We start from the raw sequence: 26,849 nt of genomic DNA, 5'->3' as shown, positions 1-26,849 counted from the left end.
TGCGAGACTGCTTCTTCCGCGACATCTTCGTCGCGTCCATCCTGTCTTCCATGTCTCCTGTGTTAAGCCCTTTCTTCGCACCCCGTTCGTCTTCCCTCCCCCTCCCGTCCTTGTCGAGAGCGCACCTATTTACAAGGTACATAAGATCATGGACATGCGTTCTCGGGGACGGGGTCACCAATACTTAGTGGATTGGGAGGGTTACGGTCCTGAGGAGAGGAGTTGGGTTCCGTCTCGGGACGTGCTGGACCGTTCACTCATCGATGATTTCCTCCGTTGCCGCCAGGATTCCTCCTCGAGTGCGCCAGGAGGCGCTCGGTGAGTGGGGGTACTGTCATGTTTGTCATTTATTATCATGTCTTGTCCCTGTGCTCCCCATTCTGTTCGTTTCCCTCTGCTGGTCTTATTGGGTTCTTTCCCTCTTTCTATCCCTCTCTCTCCCCTCCCCCTCTCACTCTCTCGCTCTCTCTTCTCTCTATCGTTCCGTTCCTGCTCCCAGCTGTTCCTATTCCCCTAATCATCATTTAGTCTTCCCACACCTGTTCCCGATCCTTTCCCCTGATTAGAGTCCCTATTTATTCCTTTGTGTTCCGTTCCTGTCCCGTCGGTTCCTTGTTTAGTATTCACCATGCTGTGATTGCGTTTCGCCCTGTCCTGTCGTGTTTTTGCTGTGATTGTGTATCGCCCTGTCCTGTCGTGTTTTTTGCCTTCATCAGATGCTGCGTGTGAGCAGGTGTCTCTGTCTACTACGGCCTGCGCCTACCCGAAGCGACCTGCAGTCTGTGGCCGCTTCTCCAGTTATTCCCCTCTACAGACTAGAGGATTTCTGTTATTCCCTGTTTGGACTTAAATAAACTCTGTTTCTGTTAAGTCGCTTTTGGGTCCTCTTTCACCTGCATGACATAACAATAACAATGGGGGGGGGGGGGTCAATGCAGATAGTCCGGGTGACCATTTGATTAGTTGTTCAGCAGTCTTATGGCTTGGAGGTAGAAGCTGTTAAGGAGCATTATGGTCCTAGACTTGGCGCTTGCCGTGCTGTAGCAGAGGGAACAGTCTATGACTTGGGTTGACTTGAGTCTTTGAGCATTTTTTGGGACTTTCTCTGACACGGGTCGTATATAGTTCCTGGATGTCAGGAAGCTTGGCCCCAGTGATGCATTGGGCCGTACGCACTACCCTCTAGCACCTTACGGTCAGATGCCGAGTAGTTGTCATACCAGGCGTTGATGCAACCGGTCAGCATGATCTCGATGGTGCAGCTGTAGAACTTTTTGAGGATCTGGGGACCCATGCCAAATCTTTTCAGTCTCCTGAGGGGGAAAAGGTATTGTCGTGCCCTCTTCACATCTGTCTTGGTGTATTTGGACCATGATAGTTTGTTGGTGATGTGGACACCAAGGAACTTGAAACTCTCGACCTGCTCCACTTCAGTGGTGTTCGGCCCTCCTTTTCCTGTAGTCCACGATCTGCTCGTTTGTCTTGCTCGCATTGAGGGAGAGGTTGTTGTCCTGGCACCACACTGGCGGGTCTCTGACCTCCTCCCTATTGGTTGTCTCATCGTTGTCGGTGATCAGGGCTACCGCTGTTGTGTCGTCAGCAAACCTAATGATGGTGCTGGAGTCGTGCTTGGCCATGCAGTCGTGGGCGAACAGGGAGTACAGGAGGTGTCTAAGCACGCACCCCTGAGGGACCCCAGTGTTGAGGATCAGCGTGGCAGATGGGTTGTTGACTACCGTCACCAACTGGGGGCGAGAGATGGAGTGAAGTGTTTGGTTTTGGTTCCCACTCTGTTGTGTTAGTGTCCTATGATTAAACAATGTAGACAGATGGACTGAGGGGGACAAACGGTATCTGTCTGTACCGAACGTCACATCTCAGCCAGTGCCCCGTCACCATGAATAAATTACTACACAATGAGTTACTGTGGTTGGGCCCGTCAGGAAGTCCAGGTTCCAGTTGCGGAGGGAGGTGTTTAGTCCCAGGGCCCTTAGCTTAGTGATGAGCTTTGTGGGGACTATGGTGTTGAACATTGAGCTGTATTTCTCTGGTCGAATAATATACCTGTATTGTGATATATAAATAGAACCCAGAATAATATACCTGTATTGTGATATATAAATAGAACCCAGAATAATATACCTGTATTGTGATATATAAATAGAACCCAGAATAATATGCCTGTATTATGATACATAAATAGAACCCAGAATAGTGTACCTGTATTGTGATATATAAATCAACCCAGAATAATATACCTGTATTGTGATATATAAATAGAACCCAGAATAATATACCTGTATTGTGATATATACATAGAACCCAGAATAATATACCTGTATTGTGATATATAAATAGTGTAGCTAAGTGTCTGTTCTAACCGAAATGACTAGAACTAAGAGCTTGTGTGTCTGCACAGAATGAAATAGACAACAGTAATAGTGTATCTCTGGATGTGTCCTGTTGTCCCTGTTCAGAATGGTGGTTCCAGTGGAGAGCTGCTCATTAAGAACACCCAGCTGAAGCATTCTGGACGTTACACCTGCACCGCCCAGACCCCTGTGGACAACGTCACCGCATCCGCCAATCTGGTGGTCAGAGGTACGTCACACACACGCACATGCACACACGCACGCGCACGTGCACACGCACACGCACACAGCACTAGAGTTGACAGGGTGAGAGGTAGGTATAAGTGGGGTGCTAGACAGAGAGTGGGAGATGATTGACGCAACATTTTCCCACTCTCTGTGGAACCTGTAGTTTGTCTCCATATCTGCTCTGTATATTAGTTCATTAAACAGATCGAATTTCTACAAGGTAAGAGGGGCTTGTCATTGAATAACAAATTCAATGACAAGCTACAGTAGCTGGCTTAAATAGCCCCTATAAACCGAACTCTTAACACAGAGGGGGTGTCATAAGTTAGCCTGCAAAATGTGTGTGTGTGTGTGTGTGTGTGTGTGTGTGTGTGTGTGTGTGTGTGTGTGTGTGTGTGTGTGTGTGTGTGTGTGTGTGTGTGTGTGTGTGTGTGTGTGTGTGTGTGTGTGTGTGTGTGTGTGTGTGTGTGTGTGTGTGAGGGGTTGTAAATCTAGCCAGCGTTAGGAGACCATGGCTGTTTTATGGGCTGATTTGTCAACTCTCTGGCTCTTTCAGAGCAGTGGAAAAACCACTGTAGGAGGATATGCCTTTTGTCTTGGAGCCTGGCCAACCACTGGAGAGGAGGCACATGTCACAGTCTCACACCATGTCATTTATAAACACACTAGTTTAATTATCTGTGCTACCCCGCTGCACCTGAGAATGTTCCAGCCACCAAGGTCCTAGGCTTGTGGGTACAGTCAGATCTTCGATGGGACATGCAGCTCAACGCATTGTCCCGAAAAAAAAGTCTGAGGAGGTTTGGCAGTCCAAGACCTGAAAACTATCTATGAGACACACATACGTCCTGTGGTGGAGTATGCTGTTGCCGTGTGGCATTTCAACCTCACTGAGAAACAGAACCAGGCCTTAGAAAGAGTCCAGAGCTGGTCCGTCAAGATCATTCGAGGTTCTGGCTACACAACATACTCAGCGGCCTGCCAAAACCTACAGATGAAACCATTGCAGCAGACGAGTGGAGCTGTGCCTGATATTTGCTCTCAAGCGGCATAGTTTGAGAGCAACACAGAAACACTACAGAAAAAGCCAAATATCACCATTAGTTAGGCTTTTAAACTGACACGAGACGAGGGGTAGATAATCACGTTGAAATGTTCCTGCTTTTTATCATGTTTATGCTCTTCGTATCTTATGTAAGCTGCGCTCAAATTCCGTTTCCTTTACTGTAAACTGACAGAGTGCACCGTCGTGACACATGCATTTGTGTAAATAAAAGCTATCTATCCGGAAAGGGAAGGTCAGGCCTTTTATGTGGCCTCCTCAAAGAGCTTGGTAAATGAGTGCTCCAGTGTTTGTGGTTCCTTTGGTATTCAAACAACGGGATCTCCTAAAGTATTTCCAAGGCATGACTTCTGCAACGCTGTATGCCCTAAAACAACCTTTCTCTCAGTGGACAAAGGAGTGAACGGACTAAGAACTTTAGCAGAGGAGAGATCCGGTGTGTGATGATCCCCATCGTGCCCTGGTGGTGATGCTATAGAGCAGGCGCTGACAGATGGGAAGGTGATGTTCCCAGAATGCAGTGAAATTAATAAAAAAACAAGGCAGAGACCCTGGCCTGCGGGCATGACCAATGGAGTGCCAAGAGGAAGGAGATGAAAGATGACCATGTGTCAATTCTGACAATGAGGAAGTAGATCTATTGAAGGACTTTACTGGGGAAATATCCCACAGCAGCTGTATCTTATTATTACCATCTTGTTATTATCGCTCTGTGTCATGTGCAGCATCTGGATACATCTACGTATCACAACAATGTATAATTGTTGTCGTTCAATGGGGGATTAAAAAACATGAGCTGGCGCACACCCAGAAAAAATGTGTTTGTGTGGAGGTGCTGACTCACGGCGAATAAATGATAAACTATCCAAACAAAGAAAGTTCAATGGGGGGAAAAACATTAAAAAGCAGCGCCTTTGAATTCTCTAATAGACTTTCCCCCATATGACAGTCATTTAAAATAAATAAATGTCCTAGCTTATCATCCTGCACAGACCCTGGCCTGCATTGGGACGTGGAGTCAGAGCTTGCTCTATTCACCAGTCCGCTTCCACACAACTATACAAAATGGACTTATTTGTGTAAAATATGTTAGTTATACCTTCCTGTGAAACAACTCAGGGCTACTTCAGAGTGGAGGCAGAAGCTTAGCAGAACACATACATAATTCTTTCTTTATTTAGCCAGGCAAGTCAGTTAAGAACAAATTCTTATTTTCAATGACGGACTAGGAACAGTGGGTTAACGACAGATTTGTACCTTGTCAGCTCGGGGGTTTGAACTTACAATCTTCCGGTTACTAGTCCAACGCTCTAAACACACACACACACACACACACACACACACACACACACACACACACACACACACACACACACACACACACACACACACACACACACACACACACACACACACACACACACACACGAACACACACACACACACACACACACACACACACACACACACGAACACACGAACGCACGCACGCACACACACACACACACACACACACACACACACACACACACAACACACACACACACACACACAAAATCAAAATGTGTTTTGAGTACAGCATACTGCCATCCACTTGGTATAAGTCTATAGTCAATCCCATTCCCAAATCTTTAACAAATGACCCGAGCGTGCCACTGAACTATAGAGGCATAAGTTTATTAATTACGGTTTATAAATGATATTCATCCATCCTCAACAAAAGGATAATTACATTTTTAGAGGACCAAAACATACTGGTGGAAGAACTAAGAGAAGTCTACTTTTGCATGTTTCATTGATTTCCAGAAAGCTTTTGATTTTGTAAATGGGGATCTTTATCCTATAGTTTGTTAAAGACTGGGGTTGATGGGAAATTTTATCAAGCAATCCAGTCTCTTTACAAAGTACCAATTGCTTGTGTGTGTGTTAATGAATATCATACCGTTTTAATGACGCCAACCTAAGTGTATGTCAACTTCCGACTTCATCTGTATGTGTATATATGCAGTGGGTACAGTTGAAGTCGGAGGTATACATACACTTAGGTTGGAGTCATTAAAACTAGTTTTTCAAACACTCCACAAGTTTCTTGTTAACAAACTATAGTTTTGGCAAGTCGGTTAGGACATCTACTTTGTGCATGACACAAGTAATTTTTCCAACAATTGTTTACAGACTGATTATTTCACTTGTAATTCACTGTATCACAATTCCAGTTGGTCAGAAGTTTACAAACACTAAGTTGACTGTGCCTTAAAACAGCTTGCAAAATTTCAGAAAATGATGTCATGGCTTTAGAAGCTTCTGATAGGCTAATTGACATCATTTTTTGTCAATTGAAGGTGTACCTGTGGATGTATTTCAAGGCCTACCTTCAAACTCAGTGCCTCTTTGCTTGACATCATGGGAAAATCAAAAGAAATCCAAAACCTCAGAAATAAAATTGTAGACTTCCACAAGTCTGGTTCATCCTTGGGAGCAATTTCCAAACGCCTGAAGGTACCACGTTCATTTGGACAAACAATAGTACGCAAGTATAAACACCATGGGACCACGCAGCCGTCATACCACTCAAGAAAGAGGCGCTTTCTGTCTCCTTGAGATTAATGTACTTTGGTGTGAAAAGTGCAAATCAATCCCAGAACAACAGCAAAGGACCTTGTGAAGATGCTGGAGGAAACAGATACAAAAGTATCTAAATCCACAGTAAAAACCAGTCCTATATCGACATAACCTGATAAGCCGCTCAGCAAGGAAGAAGCCACTGCTCTAAAACCGCCATAAAAATGCCAGACTACAGTTTGCAACTGCACACTGGGGACAAAGATCGTACTTTTTGGAGAAACGTCCTCTGGTCTGATGAAACAAAAAGTGAACTGTTTGGCCATAATGACCATCGTCATTTTGGAGGAAAAAGGGGGAGGCTTGCAAGCCGAAGAACACCATCCCAACCGTAAAGCACGGGGGTAGCAGCATCACGTTGTGGGGGTGCTTTGCACCAGGACGGACTGGCACTTCACAAAATAGATGGCATCATGAGGTAGGAAAATTATGGGGATATATTGAAGCAACATCAGTCAGGAAGTTAAAGCTTGGTCGCAAATGGGTCCAAGTGGACCATTTTTATTTAACTAGGCAAGTCAGTTAAGATCAAATTCTTATTTTCAGTGACAGCCTATGAACAGTGGGATATCTGCCTTGTTCATGGGCTGAATAACATATTTTTACCTTGTCAGCTCGGGGATTCAATCTTGCAACCTTTCAGTTACTTGTCCAGTGCTCTAGGCTACCTGACGACCCCAAGTGTTCTTCCAAAGTTGTGTCAAAATGGCTTAAGGACAACAAAGTCAAGGTATTGGAGTGGCCATCAAAAACCCCTGACCTCAATCCTATAGAAAATGTGTGGGCAGAACTAAAAAAAAAATGTGTGCGAGCAAGGAGGCCTACAAACCTGACTCAGTTACACCAGCTCAGTCAGGAGGAATGGTCCAAAATTCACCCAACTTATTGTGGGAAGCTTGTGGAAGGCTACCCGAAACGTTTTACCCAAGTTAAAGAATTTAAAGGCAGTGCTACCAAATACTAATTGAGTGTTTGTAAACCTCTGACCCACTGGGAATGTGATGAAAGAAATAAAAGCTGAAATAAATCATTCTCTCTACTATTCATCTGCCTTCTCACATTCTTAAAATATTGTGGTGATCCTAACTGACCTAAGAAAGGTAATTTTTTCTAGGATTAAATGTCAGGTATTCTGAAAAACTGTTTAAATGTATTTGGCTAAGGTGTATGTAAACTTCCGACTTCAACTGTATGGCAAATCAAATCAAATCAAATTTGATTTGTCACATACACATGGTTAGCAGATGTTAATGCGAGTGTAGCGAAATGCTTGTGCTTCTAGTTCCGACAATGCAGTAATAACCAACAAGTAATCTAACTAACAATTCCAAAACTACTGTCTTATACACAGTGTAAGGGGATAAAGAATATGTACATAAAGATATATGAATGAGTGATGGTACAGAGCAGCATAGGCAAGATACAGTAGATGGTATCGAGTACAGTATATACATATGAGATGAGTATGTAAACAAAGTGGCATAGTTAAAGTGGCTAGTGATACATGTATTACATAAGGATGCAGTAGATGATATAGAGTACAGTATATACGTATGCATATGAGATGAATAATGTAGGGTATGTAACATTATATTAGGTAGCATTGTTTAAAGTGGCTAGTGATATATTTTACATCATTTCCCATCAATTCCCATTATTAAAGTGGCTGGAGTTGAGTCAGTGTCAGTGTGTTGGCAGTAGCCACTCAATGTTAGTGGTGGCTGTTTAACAGTCTGATGGCCTTGAGATAGAAGCTGTTTTTCAGTCTCTCGGTCCCAGCTTTGATGCACCTGTAATGACCTCGCCTTCTGGATGATAGCGGGGTGAACAGGCAGTGGCTCGGGTGGTTGTTGTCCTTGATGATCTTTATGGCCTTCCTGTAACATCGGGTGTATGTATGTATGTATGTATGTATGTATGTATGTATGTATGTATGTATGTATGTATGTATGTATGTATGTATGTATGTATGTATGTATGTATGTATGTATGTATGTATGTATGTATGTATGTATGTATGTATGTATGTATATATGTATGTACATTAGTTTACTGCTCTAGGCATGTAATTAATGTTTGGATAACCTTATTTACTATTATGTATTGATTAATTATTTTTAAATATATATATTTTTTATATAAATATTTTTACTGTTTATGTGATGCACAATGCGGAGAATGCCAGAAGAAGAATTATAATTTTAATTACCATAGTGAATTATTGTAATGTTTGTTTATGTGTCAATTAATCCCATAAGGGATGGGTTGCCAAATGGCGATTTGACACGAAAATAAAATTTCATCAATAAATCAATTAATTGATTCATTCTACACACACACACACACACACATCTCTCCCTCTCTCTGTCACTCTACAGTCTAATCGCCTTAGTACTCTGGGTGGGTTCTGTGACAGACACGAAGATCCTGCTTGATTTCTGCGGCTGTCTGAGGCTGAGGCTGTGGGTGTGTGAAAGAGAGAGAGAAACTCACCCCAACAGTCTGGGTTTTCTATTAGAGTCTTCTTCTTTCTCTCCTCCAGGAAGATAGAACTAGAGAAACAGTGGATTAAAAAAGGCTCTCGGTCCATAGGCTCAGTTAGTGAATATCAATGGCCCTAAGATATGTATTAATCCTCAAGGCTAAGACTGATGCCAGTGGAATCACCTGTTTTGATGTTCATTCAGAATAGGTGTTGCAGTATAAGTACAACGTAGACTTAACAGGCAAGGAATCTTGCCAAGTCTATGCACCCATGAACAGAAGGGGAAAAGCATGCGTTTCGTTTGTTTCACATTATACCTCACTATTCAGTATGGGCACATTTGCAGTATGTGTGCATGATACTATGACATTGTTTGTTTTGACCTAGTATTTTCTGTAGTAATAACCAATGATTATCTCTGTTTCTCCACCCAACTGCATGCTCCACCCCCTCCCTCCCTCCCTCCCTCCCTCCCTCCCTCCCTCCCTCCCTCCCTCCCTCCCTCCCTCCCTCCCTCCCTCCCTCCCTCCCTCCCTCCCTCCCTCCCTCCCTCTCCGTCTCTCCAGGTCCGCCTGGGTCTCCAGGTGGGGTGCACGTGGAGGAGATCAGGGATAAGAGTGTGCGTCTGATCTGGAGCCGAGGTACAGACAACCACAGCCCCATCTCTAAATACACTATCCAGTGCCGGGACTCTTTCTCTCAGGAGGACTGGCGAGACGCCACCACATGTAAGTCAAATAAATAAAGGACATACGGTACCAGTCAAATGTTTGGACCTACTCATTTATTTTGGATTATTTTCTGCATTGTAGAATAATATTGAAGACCTCAAAACTATGAAATGACACACATGGAATCATGTAGTAACCAAAAAAGTGTTAAACAAATCCAAAAATATATTTTTGATTCTTCAAAGTAGCCACCTTTTACCTTGATGACAGCGCTGCATACTCTTGGCATTCTCTCAACCAGCTTCATTAGGAGGTCACCTGGAATGGTGTGCCTTGTTAACAGTTAATTTGTGCAATTTTTTTCCTTCTTAATGCGTTTGAGCCAATCAGTTGTGATGTGACAAGGTAGGGGTGGCATACAGAAGATAGCCCTATTTGGTAAAAGACCAAGTCCATATTATGGCAAGAACAGCTCAAATAAGCAAAGAGAAATGACAGTCAATCATTACTAAAAGACATGAAGGTTAGTCAATGCGGAAAATGTCTAGAACTTTGAAAGTTTCTTCAAGTGCAGTAGCAAAAACTATCAAGCGCTATGTTGATACTGGCTCTCATGAGGACTGACACAGGAAAGGAAGACCCAGAATTACCTCTGCTGCAGAGGATAATTTCATTAGAGTTAACTACAACTCAGATTACAGTCCAAATAAATGCTTTACAGAGTTCAAGTAACAGACACATCTCAACATCAACTGTTCAGATGAGACTGCGTGTATCAGACCTTCATGGTCAATTTGCTGCAAAGAAACCACTACTAAAGGACACCAATAATAAGAAGAGACTTGCTTGGGCCAAGAAACACGAGCAATGGACAATATACCGGTGGAAATCTGGGTTCAAATTTGAGATTTTTGGTTCCAACTGCCATGTCTTTGTGAGAGAACGGATGGCGAACGGATGATCACGTTGGGAACCACACAAGGGGAGAAGCATGGAGGAGGGGGTGTGATGGTGTGGGGGTGCTTTGCTGGTGACAGTGTCTGTGAATTATTTAGAATTTAAGGCACACTTAACCAGCATGGGCTACCACAACATTCTGCAGCGATACACCATCCCATCTTGTTTTCACTTAGCGGGATTATCATTTGTTGTTCAACAGGCCCATGACCCAACACACCTCCAGGCTGTGTAAGGGCTATTTGACCAAGAAGGAGAGTGATGGAGTGCTGCATCAGATGACCTGGCCTCCACAATCACCCGACCTCAACCCAATTGAGATGGTTTGGGATGAGTTGGATCACAGAGTGAAGGAAAAACAGCGAACAAGTGTTCAACGTATGTGGGAACTCCTTCCAGACTGTAGGGAAAAGCATTCCAGGTGAAGCTGGTTGAGAGAATGTCAAGCGTTTGCAAAGCTGTCATCAAGGCAAAGGGTGGCTACTTTAAAGAATCTCAAATATAAAATATATTTGTTTAACACTTTTTTGGTTACTGCATGATTCCATATGTGTTATTTCATAGTTTTGATGTCTTAACTATTATTCTACAACGTAGAAAATAGCAAAAATAAAGAGAAACCCTTGAATGTTTAGGTTTGTCCAAACTTTTGACTGGTACTGTACATCAAACTGTAGACTGGTCAAATATGTACCCTAAATGTGTAGGCCCGGTCTTGCAGTTTGTACTGCCGCTTTCAGAACCCATACGAGTGTCTCCTCTCCAACCTTTTTTTGTCTCTCTCCTACTGTCTATCAGCCCAATAAAATATGATTATTTTTTACTCCACGAACACCAAAATCTGGTCAAATTAACTAACACTGAAGCGGAGACTGCTGTGGTGCCACTCTGACTGGCTAAGTGCCAGATATATACAGTGCTTTCGGAAAGTATTCAGACCCCTTCACTTTTTCCACATTTTGTTACATTATAGCATTCTAAATTAGATTTTTTTTTTAATAATCAATATACACACAATACCCCATAATGACATAGCAAACCTGTTTTTTTTTAGAAGCGCCAGATACAGAGCTATACATGGCGGAGCTCTTAAAGAAGCAAAACCTGCAGAGACCGAAACCAAAAAAGTTCTGGACGCATGGCGTGTGTCCTCACAGGCACCGTTTCATAAGTCCTTGGTCAGCATTTATATCAAATGCAAAATAAGATGAGCTAAACTCTTACAACGTTCTGTAAATGAGTGCTTTGGTCAGTGGCACCGAAGTAATACAACTTGTATGAAAAAGACGCCCAAGTGCTGACGGGATTTATACACACTCTGAGGTGAAACTATGTGTTTATGTATCTCTGTCTTAGGGTGCTTTTCAGTCTTTCAGTTTTCTTCTACAATGTGAACATTTCCATGTCTGAAATGTGCTGTGCAAATAAAGCTTGATTTGATTTGTAGCCCCTCCAGATGTGGAAGGAAATGCAGAGTCGGCCACGGTGGTGGACTTGTTTCCCTGGACAGAGTATGAGTTCAGGGTGATAGCCACCAACACCCTGGGGACAGGAGACCCCAGCAGCCCCTCTCCCAAAGTCACCACGCTGGAGGCAGGTGAGTGGAACGGAGTTGGTACGGAACCGCCATCGCATCATGAGTAACCTTGCCTTAGATATGATGCTCGCTACCAGAGCTAATGTCTGGTCATACAGTGGTCTAGGCCAGTGGTCACCAATCACTTTCTGAGTCCAAAAGCAAGCCGAGATCTACCATTCAGATTTAACATGACTTAAAAACTGTAAGCCTATGCAAAATTAACATATCAAAAACAGTTATGTTTGTGCAGTAGGCTATAGTCCCAATACATTATCACTATATATTGGCTATCCTTGAATTGCCCTGCCAATGTTGTTCTTCTCAGACCATTTAGAAATTATATTTATTATATTTATATGTTGGGTATGCGATCACACTGGTAATTATATTACTTGTGAGGCACAGCTGAGTGAGCATATTTATTTTCTATAATTCATTTTACTGGCCTGCATCTGATGGTCAGTTTAGGCGGGTAGCCCATTCCTGCAGTCAAACGACCGAGTGGCCTCATGGGTGGAATGTTATTCATATTCTTCATAATTAATAAACATGATTATTTTTTTAAATGCTGAAAATCCGGTGTTCGACGTCAAACATCTTTGCTATATTTCAGTTTTCTGTGATGTATGTAAAGTGTAATAGTGAATACATTTCAACTCCATATCTGACACGGTACGTCCATGACCATGTGTGTCAGGTGTATACTTTTGTTTCAAAGTAGATTTTGTTAAGACTTACCAAGAAACACTCTGTGTGACCCTGATTTAGCCCACTGCAGTGAAAGGTTAAAAGCGGTGGGTCAGTAATGAAAGGTTGCTTGTTTAAATCCCAGAGCTGGCAAAGTGGAAAAATTGTCGGCTCTGCCCTTGAGCAAGGCAGTTAACCCCCAAACAACAACTGCTCTCCGGACGCCGATGACGTCGATTAAAGGCAGCTCCCTCCGCACCTCTCTGGTTCTGAGAGGTTGGGTTAAATGCGGAAGACACATTAGATTTGAATGCATTCATTTGTGCAACTGACTAGGTATCCCCTTTCCCCAGTCTGAGGAGAGGGAGGTAGAGAGAGGGCAGCGGTGAGGCTGACTCGCCGTCCCTCTGCTCGTTCTCTGCTGAGAAAAGGGGACACAGTCTTCCAGCTGATGGCGAAACTCAAGTCACACTGCATTATTATCTACTACTACGGTGGGCAGGGTTGCCTAGTGGTTAGAGCGTTGGACAAGTAACCGGAAGGTTGCGAGTTCAAATCCCCGAGCTGACAAGGTACAAATCTGCCGTTCTGCCCCTGAACAGGCAGTTAACCCACTGTTCCTAGGCCGTCATTGAATATAAGAATTTGTTCTTAACTGACTTGCCTAGTTAAATAAAGGTATGAAATAAACATGTCTGCCTCATGCACCAGTTCATGTTGTTACTCCTATGACCAGATAAAGTGAAATATTCCTTGATGTTATAGAAGACACAAACCGCTAATAATACAGTAGCAACGCAAGCTTATCGAAACACTTTGCTATACTCATCCATGACTGCTGCGGTGCTGGTTGTAGTGCGTTTGAAAGTAGGGAGAACACGCATTTTATGGCTTGTAAAAGTGTTGAGAAAGTGTGGACAGGTGCTGAATACATCTTAAACATGAACTGACTCATAGAAACAGCAGCTCTTTGCTGTATTCGCTGAGTCTCTCTCTAGTCGTGGTTTTAAACGTTTTGAAATCTCACGGTCTCAACTTTGCTGTGCGCGCACGGCTTCTTTTTACAGCCTATGGTTCGAGGAAACTGTGCAGACAGACGGTGATCTGAGCTATCTGATTGGCCAGCGGTAGACCTATACGTTCACTTGATTTGCTCTCTAGGACTGCCGGGTCGGGTATGCAGAGTTCTACCTTCAGACACATGAAATAGTTCAAAATGGGAACTCTTTGCCTTCCCGACACTAGAGCTTCTGAATCAAATGTACCTACTGCCAACTGCAATAAATAAATAAAATATGTATTTTTTTAACATGAATGTTCGGTGATCGACTATGAATGCCTTGGAGATCGACCAGTCGATCACTATCAACCGGTTGGTGACCACTGGCCTAGGCTTTAGCTCAGCGGGAGATCTGGTTTTGAACTGGAGATCTGGTTTTGAACCCCAGTCGGCCATATAAGCTCATTTAAGTTCAACATTGGAAAAAGTAGGCCTAGTGGAACCTTTCTAAAATAATAATATCTACTAGAACACATCTCACGAAACCAAGACGCATGAGACAAGACTGAGCTTTAAGCAGAGCAGGAACGAGCTGTAGCCTTTCTACCCCCACAGTGTGGCATCGGTCCCTAATGAACATTAAGGTGTTGCACTTGGCAGCATTAGTGACGGTGATATGGTATTTGCAAAGCCAATGCTGCGTCAGTACTGGTGCCAATGGAAGGGTACAGTATGTGTTGTTTGGCATTGTCCTGTGTGGACAATGGCCCATATTCACAAAGTGTCTCAGAGTAGCAGTGATGATCTCGGATCTAGTTGGACCTTTTTAGATCATAATGAATATGATCAAATGGACAGGCTGGATCCTACTCTGATGGGCTTTGTGAATACTGCCCTGTGAATGTGAACTCAGATCTTGGCGTTTTGCTTTTAGTTCCTGTGGTGGCGCCCTCAGACATCCGCGGCGGCGGCGGGACCAGCAGGGAGCTGACCATAACTTGGACGGTGGGTCTAGCCAATACTTTTTCCAGGGTGACCTATGACCACAAACTCAACTCCCCTTCTAAATCTGATCTGACAACAGCCAGGAGCAAGCCAATGGAGACGAGCATTAGCAGAAGTTTTGCACATGCAAAGTACATTTAGTTTTTGCCTTTCTTTTCCTCCTCTTTGCAAGGCAGTGCAAAACAGCTATGAAATTATGATGGCTATATTCATAGAAGAGGGAAGAAAACACATCACACCACAGCACATTCTTAACGGTGCGGTTTGACGGATAAACATGGGTGTCCAGAAGTGCTTTTGTATCAGTCTCTCACTTGTTTACACGATCACCAGCAAATCTATCAGTGATGGGTATCAGGCATTAGCTAGCCTCCGTTTCTCTGCTGCCCCCTTTGACAAATTCCTACTGCGCTCCTGGGCAAATTGCCTTTTCTTGCTAGAAGCCTGGCAGCATCAATCCTACAGCAGTTGGTCAATGTGATGAGGCTTGTGTTTAAAGGTTAACTGTGTGTGTGTGTTTAGAGGTTAACGGTGTCTGATGCATGTACGTCACGCAGAACATATGGTCTGGTGGTGCCTGAGCCAAGCTAGGAGATGAGGCATGGGGAGAGGGTGTTGGTCTAATAATAAGAGTGTCGTAACTTTGGAATAAACACTCTGTCAGAAACACAGTCGTCATATATACGAGAATTTGAATTTTTTATGAACGTGCTTTAGAGTGACGATAACCCTTTTTATTTTGGGTCTGGCAATTGTCTTGAAACTCAGCGTAACGCTCTCTGCAAGGATATCTTTTGTTTCTGTGGATATCTCTGTTATTCTCAGTCATTCAATTCTAGTTTCTATTCCATCTACCTCCAGCCAGTGCAGCCACAGTACTACTATGGACCTAACTTTGGCTACATCATCGCCTTTAAGCCCCGGGATGGCTACGAGTGGAGGAAGGTGACTGTGGCAGACCCCGGGGCTAAACACTACGTCCACAAAGACTCGTCCATCCTCGCCTCCACAGAGTTTGAGGTCAAAGTGAAGGCCTTCAACAGCAAAGGGGAAGGACCCTATAGTCTCATGGCTGTCATCTACTCTGCGCAGGACGGTAAGCACAGATCGAGGATCATCTTACTCCTAAGCCCAAACCGCAAGCATCGGTGGGGAAAACAGAAAAACTGAACCCAGACTATTGTACTCTGTCCGCAGCATAGTGAGAGCAGGGCTCTTCAGAATGCCACACCTTCATATCAACTGTTTCAATCTGTCAGTGTCAATTATTTATCAGCACGGTGACTTTTTAAAGGCGTGGGATATACTTCATAACTAATCCCAAAGATGAATGTGAAGAATTGTACCCTTAGAATGTGAACCCTCCCTACCCTCCCTCCATCTCTCCCTACCTCTCTCCCTCCCTCCATTCCCCGCCCTCATCAGAGTAGGATTATCGTGATCTTTCTGGCATGAACCAGAAAGCTGATTATTCGCCCCAAGGATGCCAAGCATTTAGCTCACTTATTAACTTCAGCTGACAGACAATCAAGATAGCCACTACGGAGAGATACTCAGTTGCGGTGGTAACGCTCGTTGGGAGTGTAAAAGAGGGGAGAAGCGTTCAGTTAAGCCTGACGACGTGTGCGTGAAGGTCTCTTGGTGCAGTGCCCGCCGTGGGAGTTAAACATCCAGAGAAGGTCAGCGCTCTCTTGGAGCGAACACTCTGAGAGTGTGCCTTGGGTCACAACTCAGAGGAAAGTGTTTGTTGGAGAGCAGAAAGAATGAGCTTGTTCTAGGTAATGATTAATGGCTGTTAACAGATGCCTCCTTACCAAGACTGAGGGGGGTCTGCATGAACAGGTCAGACTTGGTGCCAACATGAAGTTGTAAAGTGAAAGAAAAACTATATTCATAGAACATGGATAGTTACTGTAGGTGGGTATATGGAGGAAATACTTGTACAGGGTCTCTTTCTCTCTGTCTTATAGTGTCTTAAATTATATATCTGTGTGTGCCACCAGTGCCATCTAAAGCCCCGACTAGTGTGGGGGCCAGGGCGCTGTCCGCCACTGAGGCCATCGTGTGGTGGCTTCCTGTCACCCAGCACACTGTAGAAGGCTACCAGGTCAGTACTATGTGTCTTTGTCTATGAGGAGTAACACAACTCTTTGTCAGATTGAAGTAGAAGCGACCTGTCTGCACCAACCCAGAGTCCTCCAAACAATGGACTAACCCCGAGTCCTCCAAACAATGGACTAACCCCGAGTCCTCCAAACAATGGACTAACCCCGAGTCCTCCAAACAATGGACTAACCCCGAGTCCTCCAAACAATGGACTAACCCCGAGTCCTCCAAACAATGGACTAACCCTGAGTCCTCCAAACAATGGACTAACCCTGAGTCCTCCAAACAATGGACTAAACTTAAGTCCTCCAAACAATGGACTAACCCTGAGTCCTCCAAACAATGGACTAACCCTGAGTCCTCCAAACAATGGACTAACCCTGAGTCCTCCAAACAATGGACTAAACTTAAGTCCTCCAAACAATGGACTAACCCTGAGTCCTCCAAACAATGGACTAACCCTGAGTCCTCCAAACAATGGACTAACCCTGAGTCCTCCAAACAATGGACTAACCCTGAGTCCTCCAAACAATGGACTAAACTTAAGTCCTCCAAACAATGGACTAAACTTAAGTCCTCCAACAATGGACTAACCCTGAGTACTCCGTTGTATTTGATTCAGCACAATCAGCACAGTCATTACCATATTATTTTACCAGGAAGTATTTAGGCCCTGGAATATTTTATATACAGTATATTGAGTCTCTGTGACCGTCTCCTTCTTCTCCTGTCCAGGTGCGGTACTGGAGGAAGGCGGAGGACAGCGAGACATCCAGTCAGAGGGTGGTGTTGTCCAGCAGAGAGAACCAGACCAGGCTGGATAACATGAGGCCAGACTCCCACTACCTCATAGAGGTCAAGGCCTACAATGCAGCCGGATACGGACCCCCCAGCCAACACTTACAGATCTACACCAAGAAAGCCCGTACGTATTTTTATCTCCGGGATGGTTTCCTGGAAATAAACGAAGACTACTCTTAGACTAAAACATTTTTCAATGGTGTTTCTCTATTGAAAGTGTCTTAGTGGTGGACTAGGCTTAGTCTGTGTCTGGGAGACTGGTCCTCAGCTAAATAGTCGTCAGCATATTCTGAGTTATGTACTGGGGTGCAAAAGTGTAATCTCACTGATTCTGTTTGGTTGTCACCTGATCCTTACACTGTAGAACAATTCTTCTTCTGTTTTCCGCCAGCCCCGAGCCGGCCTCCTAAAATAATCAGTAAAAAGCTGAAAGGCACATCAGTGAATATCGCCTGGGAACATGTTGAGCCCTTGGCCAACGAGTCAACAATAGATGGCTACAAGGTGGGTACAGTTTTACAAATGCATGGAAGCTTGTAGTGTATTTTTTTTAAAGGTCTGTACTTCAGATTAACACATGAGCAATAGTCTCTCTCCAGCATCTGCCACATATGAGACGTAACAGATTTCTTAAAGCTACAGCTTTCAAAACTCAACCAAGCTAGAAGGTCCACATTACTCGACAAGACATACTGTTTACTCAAGTGCCTTTCTCATACACTGCAAAAAGTGACATCTAAGCAAGCCTGAATATCCTATATTGAGTGATAATTCACTTTTTTACCAAGCTAAATGATCTAACGTCATTGGCAGATCATTTTGCTTATTGTAACCTAAAACAAGGCTTATTACAAGTAAGGGTCCCAAAGCCTCCCTCCCAGAGAATCTTAACACATACTGTGGTCACTTTGAGGCAGACAATACCAAGCCATCGAGGAGGACTCTTGCTGTTCCGGACGACCAGGTGCTTTTCACTCTCCGAGGCTGAAGCGAGGAGAACTCTCAAAAGAGTAAATACTCACAAAGCTGCCAGCCCAGATGGCATCCCTGGCTGCATCCTCAGAGTGTGTTCTGACCAGCTGGTGGGTGTCTTCTCGGACATATTCAACCTGTCCCAGGCCGTAGTGCCCACCTGCTATAAGGACAGCACCAATATCCCAGTGCCAAAAAACAAGGTGTCATGCCCAAAACCGCCCTGTCGCACTCACCCCGCTCATCATGAAGTGCTTCAAGGGCCTGGTCATGGCCCACGTTAAGGCCAGCATGCTAGGTACACTGGACCCACTCCAATTTGCCTACCGCTCCAACAGATCCACGGTAGATGCCATTTCCATCACTATTCACACGGCCGTAACACATCTGGACAAGAGGAACACCTATGTGAGCATACTGATCATTGACTACAGTTTAGCATTCAACACTATTGTTCCCTCCAAGCTTGACCCTCTGCAACATCAGGTTCGCTGACGAAGCCACCGTGGTAGGCCTCATAGCCAACCATGAAGAGTCGGCCTATAGAGAGGAGGTAAGCGGAATTGTGGTGCCAGGCCGGCAACCTCTCCCTCAATGTCAGCAAAACAAAGGAGTTAATTGTTGGCTTCAGGAAGCAGAGGAGGGAACATTCCCCGATCCACATCAATGGGACTGGAGTAGAGAGAGTGAGACGTTTTAAGTTCCTCGGCGTCCACATTACCGAGGACTTGACATGGACCAACAACACCACCACTCTTGTCAAGAGGGCGCCACATTGTCTCTACTTCCTAAGGCTGACAAATTAAGGCTGAAATTTGGCATGCCACCCCGGGTCCTCTCCTAATACTACCCGCTGCATCATTGAGAGCGTCCTGACCAGTTGCATCCCGGCCTAGTATGGGAAATTGCTCCATCCACGACCAAAAGGCCCTCCAACAGGTGAAGACGGTCCAGTACACCACCGGGACCATGTTCCCACCCATCCAGGACATCTATTCGAAACAGTGTGGAAGGCCGGCACCATCCTTACTGTCGAGCAGACGGTATTGGAGTATGAGGTCTGATGCCAACAGGCTCTATCTACAAGCCATCAGAGAGCTGGCCCCTCTAGACCAGCCACCTGCACTGACTCTCTATACCTTAGCACACATGCACTCACTCATTCATACACTCACATAGATATACAGTGGCATGAAAAAGTATGGGAACCCTTGGTAATTACCTGGATTTCTTCATACATTTGTCATCAAATTTGATCTGATCTTGATCTAAGTCACAACAATGGACAAACACAGTGTGCTTAAACTAATAACACACCATATTGTATTTTTCTTGTCTATATTGAATGCATAATTTAACCATTCACAGTGTAGGTTGGAACACGTATGTGAACCCCTAGGCTAATGACTTCTCCAAAAGCTAATTGGAGTCAGGAGTCCGCTAACCTGGAGTCCAATCAATGAGACGAGATTAGAGATGTTGGTTAGAGATGCCCTGCCCTATAAAAAAAAACGATCACAAAATTTGAGTTTGCGTCAAACAAAAGAGATCTCAGAAGACCTAATATTAAGAATTGTTGACTTGCATAAAGCTGGAAAGGGTTACAAATGTTAGGGTTATAAAAGCCTTGATATTCATCAGTCCACGGTAAGACAAATGAACGGAGAAAGTTCAGCACTGTTGCTATTCTCCCTTGGAGTGGCCGTCCTGCAAAGATGACTGCAAGAGAACATTGCAGAATGCTTTAAGAAGAATCCTGGAGTGTCAGCTAAAGACTAATGGAAATCTCTGGAACATACTTACATCTCTGTTGACAAGTATACAATACGTAAAACACTAAACAAGAATGGTGTTCATGGGAGGACACCACGAAAGAACCCATTGCTGCCCCCCTAAAAAAACATTTCTGCACGTCTGAAGTTCGCAAAAGAGCACCTGGATGTTCCACAGCGCTACTGGCAAAATATTCTGTGGACAGATGAAACTAAAGTTGAGTTGTTTGGAAGGAACACACAACACTATATGTGGAGAAAAAAAGGCACAGCACAGCAACATCAAAACCTCATCCCAACTGTAAAGTATGGTGGAGGGAGCATCATGGTTTGGGACTGCTTTGCTGCCTCAGGGCCTGGACAGCTTGTTATCATCAAAAGAAAAATGAATTTCCAAGTTTATCAAGACATTTTGCAGGGGAATGTAAGGCTATCTGTCTGCCAATTGAAGCTCAACAGAAGTTGGGTGATGCAACAGGACAACAACCCAAAACACAGAAGTAATTCAACAACAGAATGGCTTCAACAGAAGAAAATACGCCTTCTGGAGCGGCCCAGTCAGAGTCCTGACCTCAAGCCGATTGAGATGCTGTGGCATGACCTCAAGAGAACGGTTCACACCAGACATCCCAAGGATATTGCTGAAATGAAACAGTTTTGTAACATGGAATGGTCCAAAACTACACTTGATCATGCAGGTCTGATCCGCAACTACTGAAAATGTTTGGTTGAGGTTATTGCTGCCAAAGGAGGGTCAACCAGTTATTAAATCCAAGAGTTCACATACTTTTTCAATCCTGCACTGTGAATGTTTACACGGTGTGTTTAATAAAGACATGAACAAGTATAATCGCAGACTGGGTTTGTCTATTGTTGTGACCTAGATGAAGATCAGATCAAATTGTATGACCAATTTATGCAGAAATCCGGGTATCTCCAAAGGGTTCACATGCTTTTTCTTGCCACTGTACACTCATACACACACACACACACACACACACACACACACACACACACACACACACACACACACACACACACACACACACACACACACACACACACACACACACACACACACACACACACACACACACACACACACACACACACACACACACACACACTCGGGTGCTACACACAGATTGCTAAATACTTAATAATTTATAACACTTGCCCACCAATCCCCCTTCCCCAAAACACATTTACATATTGGGCTATAAATTGTGCCTTCCTGTATTACACTATAATGTTTATTCTATTCTACTGGGCCATTTATATGTTCATATTCTTATCTTTTATTATTGTTGTTGCATTGTCGAAAAGGAACTTGCAAGTAAGCATTTTGTTGGACAGTGTATACCATGTGTATCTCATACATACAAGACAATTAAGGGAATTATCAGTCAATATAAGATATTTAGGCTAGCTTATATTTCACTTTTTGCGGTGTAGTCACAGCTCCTTAGTATGAACATATATGAACTGATCTAATATTCTGTCTGTGTGTTTGGTCTCCCTACAGGTCCTGTACAGGCAGGCCAGCAAATCCACTGGGATGCTGTTTACCACTGGGAAGCGGTCCATAGACCTGCCCATGCACAAGGATGGGGACTACATAGTGGAGGTCAGGGCTCACAGCGAGGGAGGGGACGGGGCTGTGGCCCAAATACGCATCTCAGGTAACACATCAATCAAACATTAACGTAATACATTTACAAAAATGTATAAAGCCCCTTTTAGAGGCAGAAATGAATATGACACAAAATGGAGGCTGATTGTGAGGAGGTGCTATAGATTAAGTAACACAGGGCCAACATAATAACACTTGAGTGAAGCACTGTAGTACATCTGAAGTTGAATCCCATATTTGGTGCGGTGGGGAGATATCACCATCTTATCCAAGGCAGCTGGCCCTCCATTTGTCAAACCCCCTCCATTATAATCCCCCCCGGAGCTTTGATTCCCAGGAGTCTGTGAAATCAAGCTGTCAGGTGGGCCTGGCCTCCATGATAACAGCTACCCAGGAGGGGGTTTCCCTCTTCCTCTTCTCCCAAGACCCCTCTACCCCTTGATCCATCCACCCAGACTCTCAGCCAACCCTCCATCCACTCAGCCAGTCGTTCAGTCAGTCAGTCAATCTGAAGTCAGTGGGCCATCACCAGGCTTTTGTAATGGACTTTAGACTAAAGCCCTTTCACCCATCTTATACCTCTATAATAATATCCACTATGAAAATGTCAGTGACAGCTCCTGTCCATGGGCCCCCTGGTTGAATGTGACAAATGACACTGGCTTTCTTTAAAACTGAAATAATCCTGCTATTTTATGACAGCCCAAGGAATCAGCTGTAGGCTACACAATGCACCCATCTATACATACGTTTGGAATTGGTGATCAGTTCACCAATGGCTTCTCTACTGGAGCGAGCCCTCATGAATGTAGCATGTGTGGATTGAAACAGAGGTGAACTCTCTATGACAAATGTTGTCAGCCAGCCATAACCGTCAGCCAGTCATTTATCATGTCATCGATCTCCAAATTGGATGTGGCACTCACATTTTGCCACTGGAAAAAAACAAACCTAACTTTGTCTTGCCGTACAAATTTGAGATCCAATCTTTGGCATATTGAGAACATGTCACACCATATTACACAGGTGGTAGGGAGAGGGGACACTCAGAGAGTTTCACGGCATGATATCATAAAACCATGAAGGAAAGTGGTCGAAACTTTTGTCGCCAATTAACAACATTGGAGCATAAATTGCAGTGTGCACTCACTCTTTTTATAATTTTCTAAGCATTTGATTTGATATCCACTACCTGCTCAAACACATTGGATAGTGCGTATGAAATATTTTCCTATCGTGAAACCATACACAGGATCCCTAACAGAACAGACCAAATATACATGGCTTGGTTGATAGGTTAGAGCGCTACCCAAACTGTAATTGAAACGTCACCATTGTGCCTCTGTCTGTCTCCCTCCAGGTGGAGGCGTCATGGCTACCAAGTCCCTCAGTTTGGCCTCCCTGCTCCTGGTGGCTCTGCTCTGCCTGATGGGCCTCTGAATGTAGCGCCATCTTTCTCTGTCTTCACTGTCCAGTCCAGTGAAGGAGACTCTGTGAAGTTGACGCCTATCTATGACAACTTTGGTTTCCATAACTTTTGGTTTCACCTTGCAGGCCCCAAAAAAAAACATATTCCCCGTTTCGAGGAATTAAGGCTCTGTTTGTGGGGAAAAAGACACAATACAAAATTTGGACAGATAAGATATCTGGGATCTCTCTTATTTGAAACCTACATTATCGTTGAAGGAGGAGCGTCTAAAGGGGGTGTTTCAACTTTTTCAATATGCCTTATATGTGAACGGTCACACTTATCTTTCACAATGCCATGACTGTCGCTTGACTGGGTGAGGTGTTCGTGCATAGGCACTGCACCAAGATGGCAGGTAACTGTTTCAAAAAAACATTGTGATTACAGGCCTTTCTTGTTCATTCATGAAGGTACAGTAGCTTCAAAGTGTGTGTTTCATTTGATGTATGGCATTATGGACAATTGTTACAACATAGCATTCCATATATAGTGTATATATATATATATATAAGCTTAGCAGTTGTATAGTTGTGAAGGATAAGTGTATGAGTTTATGAAAATGTTTTTGTGTTTTTTATATGCATTTCAGTGACTTTTTCTTCCCCCTTTTTCTTTTCATTTATCAGGATGAATTACAGAGATACAGTCAAATCAAATCTCTTCTCATGGTCCCCGGCATCCTAAGATTTCTCTTCTGGAACATCATCAGACAAAAGAGCAATTCATGTAATACTAATATAATATATGCAATGTATATGGTTTTGCTATCTAATGAGTACATATAGCCAGTACATATAGCTTACTATTAACGCTGTAACTTCTTTGTTCAGAGAAACGTAGATTTTTTTTATCTCACAAAAACCTGCTTTATTTCCAACTCGTAACGTTCTCGAAAACAAATAGACCCCGTTTACAAGTGTTTGCATGTAGCCATTGTTATCAGAAAGAGTTGTCCTGACAAAACAAGAGAAACTTCTCAGCCAGAGTGATGCGAGCATTTTTAGCACATGCATATCCGTGTATGTAAAAGTTGAATGTATTGATGAACTGTGGGAACGAGAAATTAGCTTGAAAACATATCAGACCTGCAGTTTGTATCTATCCATAAAAAGGATGCCGATTCATGATTTCGACTGGCTGAGAAAAGCTGCCTGCCTGTCTGTCTCATCCGGACTTCCGGCATGTTCTTTGCAATGGGACAGCTGGAGATCGAATTTGAATATTGTAACAATGTTGCAAATACCTGAGGGACAGACCGCAAGGTTTATACAAAAATCTGCTGTTGAAAACTAAATGTTAGTCTTAAAGAAATGTGAGATAATGTCTAGATGCTTTTTATAGCGGAGATCAAGTTTATAAATTGTAACTGACCGGCTTAAATGGGTCTCGTGCCGCAAAATTTGAAATTGTGTTTATTTTTACTTTTACAGTGGATAAAAGTGGAGACTCAGAGCTACAAAATTGTATTTCATACACTACATTTGAGGAACAACGGGAAAGTCATTCTGCTTTGAAAGTTGATAAACTTATAAACACACTTTTGAGAAAATTGCCTTTTGAATGTTTTGGTACCTACTGGAGAGCTCTTCTTTGTCTACACCCCATTCAGCACTGTTCACACCCTCTTAAAATGGGTGGGGCTAAACAATGAACCATAATCCCAATCCATAGAGTGCTAGCTAAAGTTATCCAAATAGGTTCAGTGTTAGCTAGTTAGCTTGCTAACATTAGGCTATAACTAGCAATGCGAAATGGCATTCGGATATAACATTAAATTTACTACACACAGATCATAAACATAATATTAGCTCGCGAGCCTGCCATCTAATGTCAGCTAGCTAGCTAACAGCAAGCTTTAGCTTGCAATGAAAACAACTTTCTGACAAAATTATAAACGTATAATATCTGAAACTGTAGCTAGACTCTTACCCATATACATGGACGAATGCTTCATGGCAGATTGCAACCCCGTTCATTAAATAAGACATCCTGTGTTGTTTCCATTTTGTTCGTACGCTTTTTTGCCAACGTTTACTGACATATTCAACTGCCGTTATTCTGCACTCTTGCACACTCAGACAAGAGTGCTCTGAAACAGTTGCTGCAGTGACGTTCTATTGAAATGGATACTTGCATAGTAGTCTTTTGTTAGGTGTTACTACACGCTAAATAAAATAAAAAAGCAGTGTTAGATTGGATTACCTAGACATAATGACCAGCTCAAATAGACAAATCCAAACTCATCTCTTGGCATGTCCAGCCCACTCATTATCTCAGCCAATCATGACTAGCGGGAAGGTTGCTGTCTTTTTAACCAACTGTGCTCGTAATTTAACAATTTTATTCGTATAGAGCCTTGCAAAAGTACTCATCCCCCTTAGCGTTTTTCTTATTTTGCTGCATTACAACTTGTAATTTAAATGGATTTGTATTTAATAGTATTTATTAAATAGTCCAAGTTGGTGAAGTGAATTGAAAAAAATTACTTCTTTCAAAAAATGATATAAAATAAAAAATGGAAAAATGGTGCATGCAATATGTATTCACCCCTTTACCATGAAGCCCCTAAATAAGATCTGGTGCAACCAATGACCTTCAGATGTCACATAATTAGTTACAGAAAGTCCACCTGTGTGCAATCTAAGTGTCACATAATCTGTCACATGATCTCAGTATATATACACCTGTTCTGAAAGGCCCCAGAGTCTGCAACACCACTAAGCAAGTGGCACCATGAAGAGCACGGAGCTCTCCAAACAGGTCACGGACAATGTTGTGGAGAAGTACAGATAAGGGTTGAGTTGTAAAAAAATATCCAAAACATTGAACATTCCACAGATCACCATTAAATGCATTATTAAAATGTTTTAAAGAATATGACACCACAACAAACCTGCCAAGAGAGGGCCACCCACCAAAACTCACAGACCAGGAAAGGAGGGCATTAATCAGAGAGGCAATAAAGAGACCAAAGGTAATCCCGAAGGAGCTGCAAAGCTCCACAGCTGAGAATGGAGTATCTGTCCATAGGACCACTTAAAGCCATACACTCCACAGAACTGGGCTTTACAGAAGAGTGGCCAGAAAAAAAACATTGCTTAAAGGAATGAAATAAGAAACACATTTGGTGTTCGCCAAAGGGCATGTGGGAGACTCCACAAACGTATGGAAGAAGGTACTCTGGTCAGATGAGTAAAAAATGTAGCTTTTTGGCCATCAAGGAAAATGCTATGTCTGGCGCAAACCCAACACCTCTCATCAACCCAAGAACACCATCCGCACAGTGAGGCATGGTGGTGGCAGCATCATGCTATGGGGATGTTTTTCATCAGCAGGGACTGGGAAACTGGTCAGAATTGAAGGAATGATGGATTGCACTAAATACAGGGAAATTCTTGAGGGAAAACTGTTTCAGTCTCCCAGAGATT

At 43.4% G+C, this 26,849-nt stretch overlaps 1 protein-coding gene across 1 annotated transcript in view; it reads left to right on the top strand.

Annotated features, from left to right (window-relative positions):
• Positions 1 to 26,009, top strand: part of LOC123993193 (contactin-1a-like) — a 119,829-nt gene extending 93,820 nt beyond the window's left edge. The window contains exons 16-25 of the mRNA XM_046295077.1: positions 2,478 to 2,601; positions 9,337 to 9,498; positions 11,846 to 11,995; positions 14,599 to 14,669; positions 15,531 to 15,765; positions 16,673 to 16,776; positions 17,511 to 17,700; positions 17,968 to 18,080; positions 21,846 to 22,002; positions 23,314 to 26,009. Of these exons, the coding sequence (XP_046151033.1) occupies positions 2,478 to 2,601; positions 9,337 to 9,498; positions 11,846 to 11,995; positions 14,599 to 14,669; positions 15,531 to 15,765; positions 16,673 to 16,776; positions 17,511 to 17,700; positions 17,968 to 18,080; positions 21,846 to 22,002; positions 23,314 to 23,393 (1,386 nt within the window). The 3' untranslated portion in view covers positions 23,394 to 26,009. The remainder of the gene's footprint in view (positions 1 to 2,477; positions 2,602 to 9,336; positions 9,499 to 11,845; positions 11,996 to 14,598; positions 14,670 to 15,530; positions 15,766 to 16,672; positions 16,777 to 17,510; positions 17,701 to 17,967; positions 18,081 to 21,845; positions 22,003 to 23,313) is intronic.
• Positions 26,010 to 26,849: the final 840 nt, after the last annotated feature.

This window comes from Oncorhynchus gorbuscha, linkage group LG02, assembly GCF_021184085.1.
Source record: "Oncorhynchus gorbuscha isolate QuinsamMale2020 ecotype Even-year linkage group LG02, OgorEven_v1.0, whole genome shotgun sequence".
In the NCBI taxonomy this organism is placed as follows: domain Eukaryota; kingdom Metazoa; phylum Chordata; class Actinopteri; order Salmoniformes; family Salmonidae; genus Oncorhynchus; species Oncorhynchus gorbuscha.
The sequence above is the reverse complement of the archived record's forward strand: the minus strand, read 5'-3'. Positions and strand labels throughout refer to the sequence as shown.